This window comes from Apteryx rowi, unplaced genomic scaffold, assembly GCF_003343035.1.
Source record: "Apteryx rowi isolate R43461 unplaced genomic scaffold, aptRow1 scaffold_37, whole genome shotgun sequence".
NCBI lineage: Eukaryota > Metazoa > Chordata > Aves > Apterygiformes > Apterygidae > Apteryx > Apteryx rowi.
This window is the reverse complement of record NW_020450196.1, coordinates 910,288-927,940: the sequence shown is the minus strand read 5'-3', so window position 1 is coordinate 927,940 and position 17,653 is coordinate 910,288. Positions and strand designations below refer to the sequence as shown.

At 39.4% G+C, this 17,653-nt stretch overlaps 1 protein-coding gene across 2 annotated transcripts in view; it reads right to left on the bottom strand.

Moving 5' to 3' along the window:
- SNAPC3 (small nuclear RNA activating complex polypeptide 3) overlaps nucleotides 1-17,653 on the bottom strand; it is a 30,684-nt gene that overhangs the window by 4,830 nt on the left and 8,201 nt on the right. The window contains exons 3-10 of one of the 2 annotated variants that reach the window (XR_003254809.1): nucleotides 16,501-16,585; nucleotides 14,628-14,732; nucleotides 13,913-14,062; nucleotides 9,505-9,587; nucleotides 8,117-8,281; nucleotides 6,914-7,021; nucleotides 4,843-5,156; nucleotides 665-774 (exon numbers count right to left, since the gene is read on the bottom strand). Coding sequence is in view for 1 of the 2 variants with exons in the window: in XM_026073549.1 (XP_025929334.1) it covers nucleotides 5,009-5,156; nucleotides 6,914-7,021; nucleotides 8,117-8,281; nucleotides 9,505-9,587; nucleotides 13,913-14,062; nucleotides 14,628-14,732; nucleotides 16,501-16,585 (844 nt within the window). In the remaining variant the exon portion in view is untranslated. Of the gene's footprint in view, nucleotides 1-664; nucleotides 775-3,701; nucleotides 5,157-6,913; nucleotides 7,022-8,116; nucleotides 8,282-9,504; nucleotides 9,588-13,912; nucleotides 14,063-14,627; nucleotides 14,733-16,500; nucleotides 16,586-17,653 lie in introns of those variants that run through there. The other variant, XM_026073549.1, reaches the window with a different exon arrangement.

The window sequence follows — 17,653 nt, the reverse complement described above, 5'->3', positions numbered from 1 at the left end:
ATAGCCAGTCATCCAAACAGCTTATAAAAAAGAGTTCTTCCAAACTACAAAAACCCCAGGAGGCAGCTGGATTGAAGGATGGGCTCATCTATTTCTGCACATACACCTTGATCCAGTTACCACTCAGTAAAACCTATTTGGTTTTTAAGCTTAAAACACTTCAGAGTTGAATCACCATACTAGTTAATGCAAAACATGCTGTACTGGCCTTCATTCTGCTAATTATTTTGCACAAGACCTTCAAATATAAACTTGCAGGACTTAACTTGCTACTAAAATCAACACACTGAATTACAGTAGCACTTTATAGTAAGGCTGGCTGCCTTGAGAAACTAAACTCTCAAGCTACAGGCCTTTAAAAAGGTTAATGATTTAAATATTGAAGCYTGTATTTACAGAGCAGAATCCACTTATGTGATTATTGGAAGTTAAACCTCAGCATGGAAAAGAGTTTTAGTTTGCATCAATATAGTTAGATTTTGCATATATGAAGCTCCTTGCACCCTCCCCTCCCCCAGGAAAAAAACATGCAAGTAGTTACAAAACTAAACACTAAGTTTGTTGGCAAGGCTCTTCACAGGCGTAACGATTATATATTTGTATAACAAAATGGAAAGTGCTTGCATAACAAAATTCAACAGCTTACAGCTCTTGAAGACTGTACCTTGAGTCAAACCTGGAATAACGATAGCCATGACAGCTCCCAGTCTGAAGTTCTTCTTGGCAGGTAGTCATGATGTTTGGCTTTCACAAATCTTGAGTTGCAGCAATCATCTGCAGTGTTTTACAACAGACTACTGTTAAGGGGACAAACATCTCTACAGCTAGATCAACAGACAAGAGCATTCTCTTTCAGCTTCCCAATCCAGGTGGTTATTGCAGAATAGAATTTGCATACTTCTACACACAACTAGTCACAAAATGTATTTTAGTGCCTTAGGAAAGTAAAAGAACATGTTTCTCCCACAAAAGTCTTTCTATAAAGATCTTAACTCACAATAAATGGAAATTCTCACATAGGCAGTATATGATGTTTACCTTTGCTTTATACCCAAGGCCTTCTAACCAAAAAAGAAGCCTTGTGTATTTCACAAGCATGCTAGATATCTTGTTTTCAGTCTAACTAGGAGAAAGTGTAGTGAGCTAACACACATCTGTGTTTTGCAACTGCCTAACAGGGGCAGCTGTTCCACTGCTGAAAAGAACTGAGATGAAGACAAAGATGAAACTCTCCTTGTACACTGCAAGACACTGTAACACGCTATCCATTCAGGTGCTCAGGCTTTTACTGCCCATTTACTGTCTGAATTACAAACCAGGAGGAAATACCTTAAAATCACAGAATCTCATCAACTCCAAGAATGACCATCTCTTTTCAGGATGCTTAAGCATCTTGACCAATCCTCTCCAAGAGCTGTGTCTCAAGAAAGATATAAATACCACTTCCGTGAGCCAAGAACCAGGTAGGTAAGTCAAACTTTGGTAGTCTCCCAAGGAACCATGCGGTTTCTTTTTGCAGAAAGGGGACAAGACACGGTTAACACATAAAACTTGAAGTGGGACCAGTTTTGACAGCAGTGACTCCTACTTCCAAAGTTTATTACAGCTCAAACAACTCAGCAGGGCTGCACAGTGTTTTGTCATTCAAGTGCATAGAGGTCGTTGTGACAGTGTTAAAAATGCCCAGGTAGCACTTGCTAAGTGATGCTGTCTATACAAATCACATTTTGCTTTATAACTTTACACCAGCAGTAAAATCAGAGGGGCCTCCTCTTTTCTTCAACACAATAAACAGTGTTCTGTCTCACCGGCACTGCTAAGCTTTTATTAGGAGAGAAACTCCAAGACTGTTTGGAAGTTTGGGGTAAGTTATAATGGTTCACACTGCCAAATTACCAGGCCTTTCAAAAGCTCAAAACAAAAAGCCAAAACCAGAAATTCAGGTTAACGTCTTCTTTTTTGGGGGTGGGGGTGGAGGTGGAAGGCAGGGAGGGAGAGGACTTCTGCCTAGCTAAGCATTTTAGAGTGCTGTAACTCCATGCTTTTGAATTTGTTTTGGAAATGTTCAAGAAAAATTTTCAGCACACTACTTTTCCCCTTAGAAAAAAATTCTTATAGATGGATAAAAAGATCATTCAAAGAGCTTTTTACTAGTCACTTCTTTAGTATATAGTTATGCCTGGCCTCAACTAGTTTTTAATACTCCAGCCTTTTTTCTTCTAAGTAAGTGCAGACACAAATCTGTACATGCCAGCAGGCAGGGTCCTTAAAATTTCATTTGAATATGACTCCAAATATTTCCAAGTTACATCCCCTTATATCCAGTTCATTTTAATAAGGCATAAGAAAAGGAACTGCTGTTCTTCCTTTTTTTTTTTCTTTTCTAAAAGCATATAGACAGATTATTAAAAGAAGTCTTTTTTTCATCATATAGTAATAAGCCTACTTTGAAATTGTGATCATTTAAATGCTAGCAGCATTTAACAAGTATCCAAAGCACAAATACTCAGCTGGTGTCACAGAAATTTAATTATGAATGGGCATCTGGGTCCAATAGTGGATTTCACTCAGAGGACTCATTCACAGAAGGAAACATTAAATCAAAACCAGATCCAGCTGTCCTGTGCCAGCTCCTGGGAATTAAAGGATCTTTAAAAACTGTTATTTATTGCAACCTTTTTGTTTCATTTGTCATTTTAGCAGAATCACTCAATATGAAATGGAACCAGAACACACCATACAGCAGCTTCTAAGATGAGCTCTTCCCCATTTTGTAGTTAAGCACAGATACACTCACTGCCCACATTGAGAACTGTCGCCAGCTTCTCTTTCCCGTATTAGAACTGGCCCACACAAGATTTCTTAACCTGCAGATAAAGCGATTTTGAAACATCTTTGACCATAACTTTTTATTGGAAAGAAGGTAAATGGCTTGGGTGAAGGATAGCATACAGGGGTAAATTAGTCTAGTTAAAAATTAAATTCACATTTTGGATTTCTCCTGTTTCCCCTTCCCCTACTGCTAAAAAACAAAGCCTAAAAACCTACTGCTGGCCTTCTTAGAATTCAGCATGATAAGCTACCAAACAACCAAACAATAGCTTTAGAAATTACACCAGCTGTCTATCTGATCACAGTTCCAATGCCCAAGAGGACTGGACAGCCCATAGGTTAACAAGGGACAGCTGAAGGGGATGGAGGCGGGAAGATAAGAGTAGCAACTGATGAGGGAAATATTAAAGTTGCAGTCAGGGTTGTACTCTAGTGGATTTTTTAAGAAGCTTTTATAACACCACAAGGCAGTTGAGCTTGAAGAGAGACAGAATAGCAGATAAAGCCTAAATACCTCAAATGTGTTAGCTATTCCTATCTTTACAGATTTAACTTCTAGACAGCAACTATGAAAATCTTAAAAGAGCTTTGTATAAGTAACTGAGCTAGAATACTAAATAGTGGGTATAATTTATTCCCAGTAAGGGCCTTCCCCTAGTAGTTACACTTCCAACATTTGGTGTGGCAAGCAGGGCACTCACTTTTCCACAGACTCCTAAACGACTATCACACAGACGAAAAGCTATCACATATCTCGCTACTTTCTGTTGTAAGCGCTAGGTTCACTACTTTGTTTTCAAAGTAAGCAGACCAACAGCTGACTGAGTTAAAGGTGATGTGTTTTTTTTCATATTCTCTTTTTCTTGTCTTTAAAAAAAAAAAAAAAAAAAAAGCAGCACAGGTATATATTCACATGCCTTAATATACCACTGGAAAGCAGTCCTATCTCAGTGATAAACTGAGTCCTGCAAATGTTTGAAACACTTTTGTTTCAAGACATCTAAAATAATCAAGTAGCCATTTGCATGATTTGTGATCACAGGATCTAGGTAGTAGAATTCAGTTTCTCAAATGTGGTTCTATACGCAGGTTATCATAGTAAGCCGTCTTTTACATTAAGCACAATTTTTTTTTTTTTTTTGAGAACTATCTCTAGTTTGCACAAGAAAAGCAGTTAGCGTTACTAGCTTCCCTAAACAGGAAAAATCTCCACTGAATCACTCTGAATTCCAGACAACTTTAAAAAGCAATACACTAGGTAAGTATATTCTGCTGTGGCAAGCAGTGTTTCAGCATAACATCAAATTATCAGAATAAGTACAAATTGGTCACATTTTAATAAAAATAACAAGACTTAAAATAACAAACAGAACGATACTAAACGATATTAAAACAATAGTTTAGTAATGATACTAAAAAAGGAGAAGTACACAATTACACTACTTCATAAACTGTTAAAACTGCATACATTGTAAACACTGTTAACCAAGTTATTTGAAAGGCAGACTACAATTCAGTAATCAGTGAAGTGTATTTTAATCTTCACAAGGTCAGTCCTCACAGTCAGAAGGCAAAGACAACAGTAGCTTACATAAACAAGTACCCTCCATTTGAAGGAAAGATCTAGAAATTAATTGGCACTTTGACCTATCTCTTCGAATGCATTCTCCTCTCAACCAATTCAGTGCACTGCTACCACCCTTGTTCAGAGCTGACAACTGCCTGAGTTTTCAAGGCAAGATGTCTAAAGACCACGCTCTCATCCTTTGAAGTTAACAGAGACCTGAATATGCAGAATTTCTCAAGAAACTGACCGCTTCTGCAAGGTACTCTTTAAACATACTGATTTTCAAAGGCTGTAATCTCCAAACTATGCTACTGTAGTCAAAGCATATTAAAAAATATATTTTATTAAAATAAAGTGCATGTCTGAGCACATTTGTTCCATGCTAACATCTGTAACATCTTTTATAATCACACTTTTATTTATTGTTCAGAAAAGAAGCATACCAGAAAGACTTCAAGTGCAAAGGGCTCCTTCCACCTCAGAGGAGAGGCATAAAAGCCTAACCCAAAAGCCAGCAGTCAAAACACTAAAGCTGTTTGGTGGTTTTGACAGCCACAGCAACAGATTCATCGATGCATCTCACTGAATTCATTCTGGCTGATGTCAGCTCTAGTTGAAAATCCCAGGATCAACATAAGGGTATGCAAGAAACTCCCCCAGTTTATTGCCTTCCGCATCATAATGGAGCATTCGAAAACAAACATCACAGAAGAAACAAGGATCCTCTGGTGCCAGACTGTCTTTGTTGGTTACCCACCTGCAGGTTACAAAATACAGGTGTTTTCCATGAAAGTCTAAGACATACATGACAAATGTCTCAACGTTTTACTCAAAGCTGGGGATGTGAACAGCAAACAACAGTTACAAAGTTATAATGACCAGGTCCTATGTAGGTTGCACACCTCCCACCCCAAGCATACAGCTTCTTTCCAAACTCCCCACCCAGTCTGTGTCAATCCCAACTGCTATTTTACACAGCTTACAGTAGCATTTTCTGGGGAACTCCTCAAACCTGCCTAGCTGGTACAGTGAGTAACCAAAAAGAATTGCTTACAGGAAGCCCCTGTCCACCCTGTGGCAATTTAAGTCAAAAATAAATCTGTTTACCCTTAAAAGAAGAGCCTTTGATATGGAGTAGATTTGCAACTGTCTCAAACTACTCTGAACAAGAACCAAACCCATTTGGAGGGATACAGGAAGGGTCTGGATGATGCAGGCAAGACAAAGAGAAGATTGCTGCACACCCAAGCAAGCAGTGAAGTTAACACAAACACAGCTGCCAGCACAAGGATGGGCTGTCATGTCTCCAAGCAATTTATGGTAGCACTCGGAGGCCCTGACAGCTCAAGGCCTCTAGCGATTAAAGATGCTATCTGCACAGATTAGAACAGGCAGGACAGCCAGCCAAAGCAGCTCTGGCTATCCATGGGTTAGCATCTCCCCACATAAGCTTAGTGCTTAATCCTGGGTTTAATTTAATGCATTTACATCACCTCTGGTAATGCCTTCCCCGTTCCATCTTCCCCCCACACTGACCCTTTGTCTCCACCTCCCCTTATGGCCAAATGCCTCACAAATTACAGCCACCTGTGAAGGCATCCTAGGGGCTCTGCTAAGCACACTAGGATGGGCTCCCACCATGATGGCAATTGGTTCTTTGCCTGATTCCAGGGAAGACTAAGGCCAAACAAGTAAGATAACAGAATACAACTGCTTTGTCAAACTGAGGCAGAGTGCAAGCTGCCCTACAGAAAAAAGGGCAGCAGGTGCTTTTGGAAATAACTCATCTAGAATTCTGTGAAATCAGGGAGCCTAGTTAAGTCCGTAGAACTCCCTGAGAGTGATTTCTACTGTATCTAATGATGGGCTTTCTTATGTCTATGTAAATAGCATCAAATACCAGAAGGAGCACCAAGTTCACATTCCGTTCCTTTAACTGCAGAAAATCTGTGCATCACAAAGTTCCTTCAAGCTGTAAGGCCAGAGCTTTCATGCGGAGAGCATGAATTTCTGTCAAGGGAGTGGGGGGAAGCTATATGCCGTCTTCTAACATAATACAGTAAAATCTGGAGATTTTAAGTTGCACAGATTCAAACTTCTCTCTACATATACATTGGATTTCATGAAAGCTCTGTAAGGTTTCTGGCAAAAGAATTTGAATTATGCGTCCTGTCACAAGGGAAAATGCAGCATTTTCTCCCAGCAGCAAGATTTTCAAAAGTAAGCAACTGATCAAGAACCTAGCTTTATGCATGCAGAAAGAACCCAGTWCTTTCGATCATCTTAAATCATCTCACAGCGAATACTTCCAGCAAGAGACCTTTTCCAGGGCTGGGAGAGGACAACCTGCCTGAAGATCTGATATTTAGATCAGATTAAGATAGTATTCTGATATTTAAGAATTTTAGCATATCACAAATACACACAGAGCTTTGATTTTTTAAAAAGTTAGTAGAGGCACCTAGAAAGATTTCTTGAAGAAGACATTTTAAAGGGATGGAGAATGCAGCATACCTGGCTGTATACATTTTGCACACAAAGCATTTTCTGGTACATAACCAGTGTTTCTTGATTAGCAAGGGATAGAGATTTCTGTCTAGGCAGTCATCATGATGAATAAGCCTTGGGGAAAAAAAGACACAATAAAGACACAACCACATTTGAACTGATCTGAACATAAGCATGGACATTGAGAATAAAGGCATGATTTAGATCCTAGTGTAAATTATGATGAAACTTCCGTTTAGTATCTCTTAACAGAGATAAAGTCCTGGAGCTCTGACTGCTCCATCCTTGGCTTTTATAGTCAAGAGTAAATTCAATTTGTATTAGTAACTCAGAAGTATGCAGACCTTCTAGTTTAGGCATTCAAGTAAGATATAATTCAGAGCACTTAAACTTTAAAGCTTACATCTCCTACACAGACTAATAGAGACACACAAACATCACCAGAGAAATGTTTAGAGGCTTATAATCCAGAGATCACCTACTCATGACACCTTTGCCTTTTTGGGGTTGTATTCCTCTTTGGAAGTACAATTTATTAACAATGCTTAGATATATCAGGCTTCCGGAAACAGAAAATGATTTGCCTCCCACTACAGACAGTCAGAGTTATGCTACTCACCATACTCTGAGCATACACTGAGCGGAGTACACGTGAGTACACGTATATGAATAATCAGCAATAACTGTTGATGTGGTTGCCACATCACAGCCACTATTACCTCCTCTTACTCTTCCTTGCCTATCCACCTCAGCCCACCATTTCCACTCTTCTGTTCTATTCTTACTTCCCACTGCTTGGCATCAATTCCAAGCTAACAAGCACAGCCGACTCTAGCCAGAGGTGCTGTCAACACTGTGCTCCCCAGTGCTCCAGAATTAGTATGCAAATATGCCACATGCTTGCTTTGCACAGAAAGTGCTTTTCACCTTAGGTACCATTCTCCCCAAACTGCAGTCATGCTATGCTAATTAGAAAGCAGTATTTTTATACAGAACAAATTATACATTAAAAAAAAAGTGCAAGGGAGATCACTTTATTTTCTGCAGAGATGGTCACATGCATATGTAATCAAATCTTAAATAAAGTCTGCAAAAGGCAACTGAATAATCTTCAAGTTACTCTAACAAACATTCAACACAATGTCTGAAGTTCTTCCACAGAAGGCTTGCTTTCAACTACTAGAGGACTCCCAAAAAGCAGCAACTTACCTTATATCTGTGACAATGATGATGTGCTCACAGTTCCCTTGGTGGCAGAAAAGGTATGGAAAGCCAATTCTGAGGGACAAATCATTAAATGTGTAGTCTTCCATCTTAGCAGACTGAAGATTTCCATAGCCTCTGTCGTGAGATTCTGACCACTCAATAACTGTTCTGAAAAAAGAAAAGTCATCAATGTAGCAAAGCTAGAAACTGCAAATGTACAGGAAAGGAAGGCCACTTTCCTTACATTTTAGGAAACCTGCAAAACTCTTCACTGACATACAGTTAAAAGACTGAAATCAAAACAGTTCCCAACAGTTCATAATAATATGAAATAACTTCATAGTAAGACCACAACCCCACAGAAATGTGCACGGTCTGTAGACATCTGCCTCTAAAGCCCCAGCAGGCAGCTTCCTAAAGAGTTTGTTTTAAATACACACCTAACAACTGCACAATTTAGATTTCCAAAATTTAGGAATGGAGGGGCAGTGGTCACTGTTGCAACTATTTCTTGGCCTTTCAGCACATCCATACACAAAAGACTTGCACTTCTACAAGATTTGCAAATGTCTTCACTACAAGATTGGCACTTCTACAAATATATGTTATAACAGTCTTTTCCATGAGGATCATCATCACCCATGGACAGAAAGAGGAGGAGGAGCAAAATAATCCATTTCTCTGAAGTCACACACCAAGTCCAGCAACACAGGAACTGAGTCCAAACCCATGCCTCTTCCATATCACCTGTTCTAACACCTTGATCTCCTAAGTTTCACCAACATGTCAAAAAGCCCATAGTTTCTTATAATAAACAAGCATGTAATGTTTAAATGGATAGTTCTTAGGCTCAACTAGTGTGAGCTACAGTTCCAAATAAAAGAAATCTGAAACTTTCCTTAATGTCSTCTCAGATTTCTTTTCCTCAAGAGTCAGAGTCTCCTTGCTCAATTCAGCATGAAGGCATTCAGCACATTTTCAAGACTGAGCAGAATAACAGTAGGGGCTTGTTGTCTTCCTACCCCATCTTCTACCTCATGGGCAAGTTTTTTGGTGATCATCACAACTAGAGATTGTATTTAAAAAGCCAATAAAGACTGGCAGCTGTCAATGTCTTCCTCTCTGCAGCCTCCTATCACAACAGAGCAAAACAGGACCCAAAGGAAATAAATGCATTCTTCCCCTTTTCAGAAGGGAAGTGGGTAGAAGAAGCAAGTAAAGTTAAAAATAAACATCTATTTAAAAATCTATTTAACGTAAACAGATAGCATTTTAAGTCCATTCTAACTTCATATACTAGACTTTCCAGTCCTAAAAACACCACAAATCATTAAAAAATGGTTAAATTTTCCTTCCCTAAATGTTTTCTCTCATCAATGTATATACCATACCTGCTCAGATCTCTGCACTCCGGGTATCTTTTATCATTATAAAAGATGCCTTCAAAATAAAAGAAGGCAGATTTGTAGAGCTCCTGAGAGAAAGAGGGAGAGAGAGATAAAGTGAAGTCTGCATTAGTGTTACAATAGATTAAACACTCAAAGCATTACAAAAAGTTGACAAGAATGTGCACTGTAGGTATCTAAATTACATAAAAATGCCTCATTCTATAGGTTTCTAAGATAAGCTCTGAACAGGTTTTAGATGCTGATGTCACAACAAGGCTTACACAATTGCTGACTATGGAGTCACTCTGCTGATGTTACACTCAAGCCAATACAGGTTGTATTAGTTCTCTCATTACTATCCCCATCTTAGCATTTGCAGATTTCTATCAAAACACAAAACAAGAACACAAGCTTCACTTTGCAAGAATTAAGTGACTGCAAAGCACTGACAAAAAAAAAAAAAAAAAAAAACACGCCACACACTCAGCAAGGTCAGGACAAACCTTGCTACAAAACACCATGTGCTGGGATCACAGGGAACTCTTGCAATCCTGTCTCTTCCCCCTCCCCCCCGCCAATCAGTGAAGACAGGCACATGGGAGCAAGTCCCTAGTCATATCCAGGGAATTAGGACAGACATGCAATTTCAGAAGGTTGAATCATCCCACTTTTGGGGTCTCAAAGAAATCCATCATCCTTCAAAATGCACCCCTAGTTACACAATTTATCACATGCAGACAGGCTGTTTGAACCAATCTTTTCTCTGCCAAAGATAATTAGCATTTTATGGCACTCATCAGCAGTGCCAGGACTCATTGGATTCTGAATCATCTCAAGAAACGAAGCTAACCCTTTAGCCTCCTATACACATGTAATAAATTCTACAGCAGGACCACCTAACTGTTTAAGCTACCATAATAATCATGTATTAAAAAGCAGGTTCCAAGGCACCTGCAACCTCATAAAATAAATGAGGGGAAAACATCCCACTGAGACAACACAACCAAGTATCATTCTGTTCATCTATACTGCTTGCGCAACAACATTCAGAGATTTGTCTTCTTCTAAAACTAAAAATTAGAGACAAATCATATTTTTACAAAATATTAACTACATGTAGTGTTGGAACTTAAAAACAGCTATACAAGAGCAGGAAGAAGTGGAACAGATTAACATGACATACATATAGCCAAAAGACAGAGAAAAAGAAAACATTTAAATACACATGCGATTTACCTTCTAAAAAAGGAGTCACTGGTAACCTAAGGCAAATATCGGTTTACCGTAATTTCCATTTTTTGTTGCTATTGTCAAAACAGTTTTATAGAAACAAGTGACTTGAGGAGAGAGAAAAAGACTAGGAAAAGCTGTGCTTTTTTATCCATGGAATTTTTACCTTTGAATTTGAATTGCTCTTCCAGGTTCTTTCTGGCATATAAAAGGAAGCTGTTTTGGTTCATTCTATAATATCCTAAAGACTGAGGCCAGATTACAGTGTATGCTATCAAGATGAACACAGTCCCTGTAGAGGGCTTAGCAAACAGTTAGAAGAGGCAGGAAACAGCCTTGCGCAGTGGATCTTGAAGCAGGGAGATGCCTCAGACCAAGAACCCAAAGCAAGCAAGAAACCATACTGTCCAATTACTTTATTGCATTTTGCTGAAGAAAAATAGTAAAAAAGTAATAACCTGTCACAAGAGCAATATAGTCACCATGCAAGTCCATCCTGGCCTGGGGAAAAGGGCAAGCTGCCTTGCACAGCATTTGTTACTGGAAGTAACTGGAGGTTTAAGGACACTGACTGAATCCATCTGGAACCATTTCAGAGTGCAATACTTCTGTACAGACTGTTGCTTAGACATTCTGCATATGCTGTATGTGCATGCAGAACTATAACACATAAAAGTGACATTAAAATACACTGCATACATGTACAGTTGAACTGTTAAAAAACAGTTACAAAATATAAATTTTCCAATATTTTCAATTGCACTTTGAAGATCAGAAGCGCTATTTACCTTCTGGCAAAAAACTTATCTGCTAATTATATACTAGCACTCAGGTATTGCACAAAGCCCTTTTAAAACCTGTATTTTCTTCAAGTATATGAAACACACTTGAATGAACCTTTCATTTGTGGACCTCAAGAGTATTTTGACCATGTATATCCCAGATGTGCATGAAACTCAGATATTGACAGGATTACCTAACAAAGTGAGGTGGACCCAAGTTCTACACCCTTCTCTCTAATTACACTATGTACAAGCTTACACATAAGTGAAAGTTACTATTAAGTAATCAACAGAAGAGCATGCAGGCAGATGACACAGATAATGACTGGAAAAGGTAATTTAAAGTGGCTTGGTTTCCTTTCCATCACTAACATGGTGATGGCTATCTCATCGCAGCCCCATAACTCAGGAGGCTCACTGTATGTTCCTAAGTCACAGGATCCTGATGAGGTTGTTACATGTCTGTCTGGAAGCAGTCTCTGCCCTCAAAGAGCTTGCAAATCAAATAGGAAAACCATGGCCAACTAGGTACTCAAGTCCCAGACCAATTTTATTCCTCATTAATAATCATTATTAATAATAACTTCACTCATTAATATAGAATGAATGTCAATTTGTGCAAGGGGATCTCTTTCAGGTTTTAACTCTAAGGTGTCAAAAGACAGGAAACGCAGACACTGGGGCCACAGATGGAATCCATGACTGGAGAGGACTCGCACAAAGGCATAGTGGTAGGAATGTGTTTTGCATTGAGATGATTTGTTCAGGCCCTACATTGTTACCCTCCCTGGTTCTCTAACTATAAAGCCTAAATACTGCTACACTCTGGCAATTCCTTACCAACTTTTGAGGGTCACACAGTTCTGAGTTAGTCAGTGCTTTAAAGTTCCCCTAAACTTCAGAAGACTGCAGTCTGTCAGAGCGAACAGAAGGTCACAGCAGGCACTGTTATATACTTATTGGGAATTTCAGTCACATCTTTCCTGATGAATGCTGGCCAGAAGTATGGCTTGGAGACATTTCTTCCTCTAAAACTTTGCATTATCCTTCAGTCTGTGAGGAGGGATTCCCCATTWCATTTCTCCAGGGAACCCCGGTAGTAGTAGCCTCTGCATAAAAGATCTAAGACCCTTGCACAGAAGCAAAGGCTGACAAAAAAACAGGAGTAGTAGGAATAAAAGACAAGTTAAATCTATTTACACAATAAAATCAAAAAAGCCTCTCTGTATCAGCTAACAAGCTACAGATGTTTACCTAATATATGAGAGCAGGAACACAGTCCTTTTGCATAGCCTGTATACTCCAAGTGCACTTCAAGGGAGGCCAGGGCTGACATCAACAGGTAACTTACACACATAGCCTCTTTTGTGGAGTCTGGGAGTGCCATTCAGATCTAAATCTGCCTCTCAGACCCTTAAATTAGTCAGAAGTTGTTTTTCTATTTGGAAAAGCTAATGTACTTCTGGCCACTTCTCTTCCTGACTGAAAGGAAGCAAATCCTACCTCACTGACAGTTAATTACTGTCCTGCTGAAGCAACATGCAAATTTTATCATGAAGACTTTCCACACACTAAGCCAACACCCCACTGTGAGTTGTAAATTCACAATCATGGCTGATGCAAACAACTGGAATTAATGCACACGGCTCATTATCAACTCTTGATGGCAGGCCAGACATGGTGGTATTCATTTACTTTGGGGAAATCATCTGTGTCACAAAGCCAAATCTCAGCCCTGTCTTTCATGACTCAAATGTCTCCTCTGCATGACCAGGAAGAGTTGAGCCTCTAAACTCAGAACTAATCAACTACTGTTTGACTAGATAGCAGTAGAAAAGTTTGTTCATATTCTTCCATTTACTTCTGCACAAGTGAAAAGACTAATACCAGGGATGTCTTTCTGTTTTCTTAAACAAGAAGGTGCCATGTTTTTCCATATTTTAATTAGAATGGGTCTTTTTCATGGATCCTTTTTGCACACCCAAAAAGAACAGCAAGTGACTGGGGTGTGCAGCAGAGGGAAATAACCTTCATTCCTATGTTTGCTCAGCAACACTTGCAAACACCAAAGCATATAAGTTAAAGTGAGAGGGCGAACCTTTGGATTTCTATTATCTCTGTTATTTTAGAATACAATTTAATGAAACGTTAGTCCACAGGCTACATAAGAACTTACTGCTACTAATATTACTGTCCAGCGGTAGCACTTGACATGCCATCAAGAATGCACAAATCAGGTCAGCTTGGCAATGCCACCAGGAAGTAGTTAGTTTTGGTGCAACCCACAATCGAAACCAATCCATCTAAATTTAGTGCTGAAAAGAAATCCCCCCTCCCTCTCTCTTGTATGTTCTTCAAGTTCCCTACACATGCAGGGCTTTCCAAGTAGAGGCTTTTACCTTGCTGATGTGCTCTGGTGCTTGATCTGGCTGACTGCTGAACTCACCACCTATCTGGAGGTCACTGACACAGGAAATAGAGTCTCTCAGCTCGGTAAGCTTCTGACTGCCCAGCGCAAGGACTGTCTGATAGGGCTTGTGATCTTTATGCTACAGAGAAAACAACATATGAGCTTCAAAAAAAACAAAAAACAAAAAGAAACAAACAAAAAGAACATGTTCTTCAGGATCAGAACTACTCTTTAGAGACCTCTTGGGGTCACTCGCAGCACCACAAGGCACATCACCTCCCCATACAAGATTGAAAACAGTATCTTGCCTCAGCCTTTCTTAAGGCTGCAGGTGACTAGAGAGTTCTCTTGAAGCCCAAAAGCTACATTCCCCACAAGAAAGTGCAGAAAAGATAGGAAGCCTGAGCAAACTTATTTCAAATGCAGAAAGAGTACTTTATTTTTCACGTGTTACATATTTTGAGCTTTCTGTGAAATCAAGTAACTGCTCAGTAATTACTGTAAGAATTTCTTTCTGTAATCCACTAACAGATAATGAAAGCCATATTCTAACAAGACCTTGAGAAGTTACCACAGTTTAAAGGTTTACCTTGTGTAATACCACACTCCCTCAGTGGTCTCCCTGATTTTAGCTGCTTGGGGAAGCAAGCCATTATCTGAGTGGAAAAGGCATCAGAATACAATGTAGAGGATTCAGTACCAACCTTCTGAAATATGACAGGATAGAAGATATTCAGAGTCAAAAGCAGTTCTCCCTCCTCAACTAGATCTACTGGATTGTCTGGTCTCTTTCCAATTGCATGAGATTCCTGGAAAAATAAAGATATGCGTACATATTATATTGACAACTGCTGATATACCTCCTAGATAAAAGTTTGAGAAACTCTGTCCTAACTGTAACTCCTTTTCAACTCTGTCTTAGTGTAGCCTTCTGAATTGACAACAGTCTAGTTCTTTCAAGACAGGGAGGTAAGAAACTGCTGTAATTACTTCGTTCCTCAGCTCTGGACTAACTGAATTATTTCCATGAATTAGCAGCTGGGTTCCACCAGGGCAGAGGAGCGGCTGGCAGTCTTTATCAATTTCTACCGCTTCACTTGGAAGCGCCCTTTAGATGCTTTCACATCAAAAGGGGGATCACAATTCCCAGCTTGAGAAAGACTGACCTAGAAACCCATACGCCATAGAGTGAGGTTAACAAAAGTTAGTGCAACACTGTCTCTTATTAAGGAAGCTGGACATAGCTGGAGGTCTCAATTTCTCCAAAATCCAACCCCCAAACCCTGCCACACAGCTATATTTTAGAGAAGAACTGAAAACATTTCCATCCTACTCTGTTTAAGACATAGCTCCAACTGTGAAGATGAGGGAGGGCACTTTTCTGTGGCAATCACAGTTTCCTACTACTTCAACAAACCAAGAGAGAACGCTGGTTGCAAAAAAACTTCTCACAAGCACAAAGTGCTCTTCAAATTTAATAACAGAAGTGTGTACTGCTGTTCAGTGTCAGTGCAGAAATACATGTGCTCTATTCCTTTGTGTCCCTTTCCTAGCGTGAACAGATTCCAAACTCATGTTGGTTACTGCTTACATCCTATGTCAGATAGCTTGGTCACAACTGGCTCTGGCACACAAATCGATTACCACAGCCTCCTTAAAGGATGCAGTAACTAACCACATGCGTGTCCTTCAGAAATAGAAATAAGACACCATTCTGTGAAAACCTGCACCTGGGCCTCCAGACTGTTGAAACAAGATCGCACATGACAGATCAGGAAACCACAAGGGAAAAATAAATATTAAACAGTCACAAGTGATGTCCCTCCCTCTCTGTATCTCCATTCCTACCTTTTACAGCAGCTCATGTCTGTCTTGTTCAAGTCATGGACTCCAGCACCAAGAGATTTAAGAACTTAATTTTTCTATCTAGGATCTCTAGCTTTACTGGTTATAAAAAAATCTTCAATAAAAAGTAAAAAGAACAAATAAAGTAATTCCAAAACGGCTTCTGAGGGGCTGATCACCGCAYTCTTAGTTCCTGACAGCGCAGAGTGGCTCAGAAACGTGTTACACAGCTCAGAATTAGGAAGCTACTATCACCATGCCTCTATTGTCTTCCTCTTACAGCCCTGCAGAACCAAGGCCACAAGCATTTATACATGACAGCTTAGACTCTAAAACAGGACTCTAGGAGAAAAGACGCTAAGCATTTTGTCTAGTCCAACAGAACGTTCATGTGATACTCAGTACACTGGATCCCCTACTTGTTTGCTACTAGAATAGTGTGTAAGAGTAATCATACAGTAGTAATAGGCTGAGTTCTTCCTTACTACATTTGGTACTAACAGATTGTAAGAGAAGAGTTCCTGTCTCTAAAATGTTACAGTGTGGATTACCTTTCTATAAAGTCTCTCTAATCTTAATTGTTACCTGCAAACTCATAGTCTACACAAACAACACACAGATTCACAGGAAAGAGAGAGGGAAAAAAAAAAAAAAAGAAGAAGCAGCAACCAGAGGTTGGATTTTGGCTATGCTGGATTGTCATGAGATCCTATTGGGGACAAGGAACCTTACCATCTCATAAGCAAGTGTTTCTTGTCTGCAAGCCCGATCCACAATTATGGTTTCTTCTCGCCTCTCTAGTGCCTTCTTTCTAATTCTGAAGGGCAGGAACATAGGAAAAAAATTCATTAAATAGCTTTATGCACTAACAGCTAATCTCTAGGCAGATTTTCAAACTACGCAGAAACTATTACTGTATCTTTTTCAAAGAGCAGAACTTCTGGCAGTCTTAGTATGACAGACTATGTTGTGATACTCTCTCTTGACTCTAATGAAACCTGGTGGTACAAAGACCAGCTTAGGGAGTTCCCTCCCCGCCTCTTCAAAGGGTCATCCAAATTAGTGGGCAGCCTTACAACACTTGTCCAGAAAAACAATAAAATCTCATCTGAGCAGGCTCTTCTAGAAAAACCATTTTGCTACCTATGAGGAAGCTGTTTCAACTATTCCTCCCACTTCAGAGGAATTCAACTCATGTTCAAGTACAAAATAAGATGAAAAAATAAACCTTCCCAACCTCAAGACATAGAAACCAGAGTATCATTTCTAGAAAAAAGAGTATCATACATAGAATATCTATTACAATACACACATTTAACCACTGTATACTGAACTCACTTTAATTTCCAGGACAAGTCCTTTTACCCTGAGACCTTCCTGAAAGTTTTCAGTAACAACAAAACTAACATTGATTGCAACCTTAGCACACATTTCTTTGCATTAGTACTACACAAAGTGAAATTCAAGGACAATAAAAGTCTGAATTGGCCAAGTATGAGTTTACAGCTCACTAAGTGATGTAACTGTAACAACTATGGCTCAAACATATGAAATATGTTATTTCATATGGAAATGCACAGGTAAAATTAATGAATTCCATTAAGAATAGGGACAGATAACAGAAATACAAGACTGCAGCTTGAACACTTACACTTTGGATATCACAGTGTGAGTCTGAGCCACTGGAAATAAGAGCTTACAGATTTATTTCACAAGGTTTTGGGGGAATCTCCCTTACAGCCTTGTGTGAAGTTCCCCTCAGTATGCAGGCATGCTGCAAATGTAGGTGCCATTTCAGAGGCATCTAGCACCATAACTCCCCAGGTCTTTCAGTAAGCAACAACCACTTCAGTGAAACACTTCAACACAGACAGCATATTCTGTA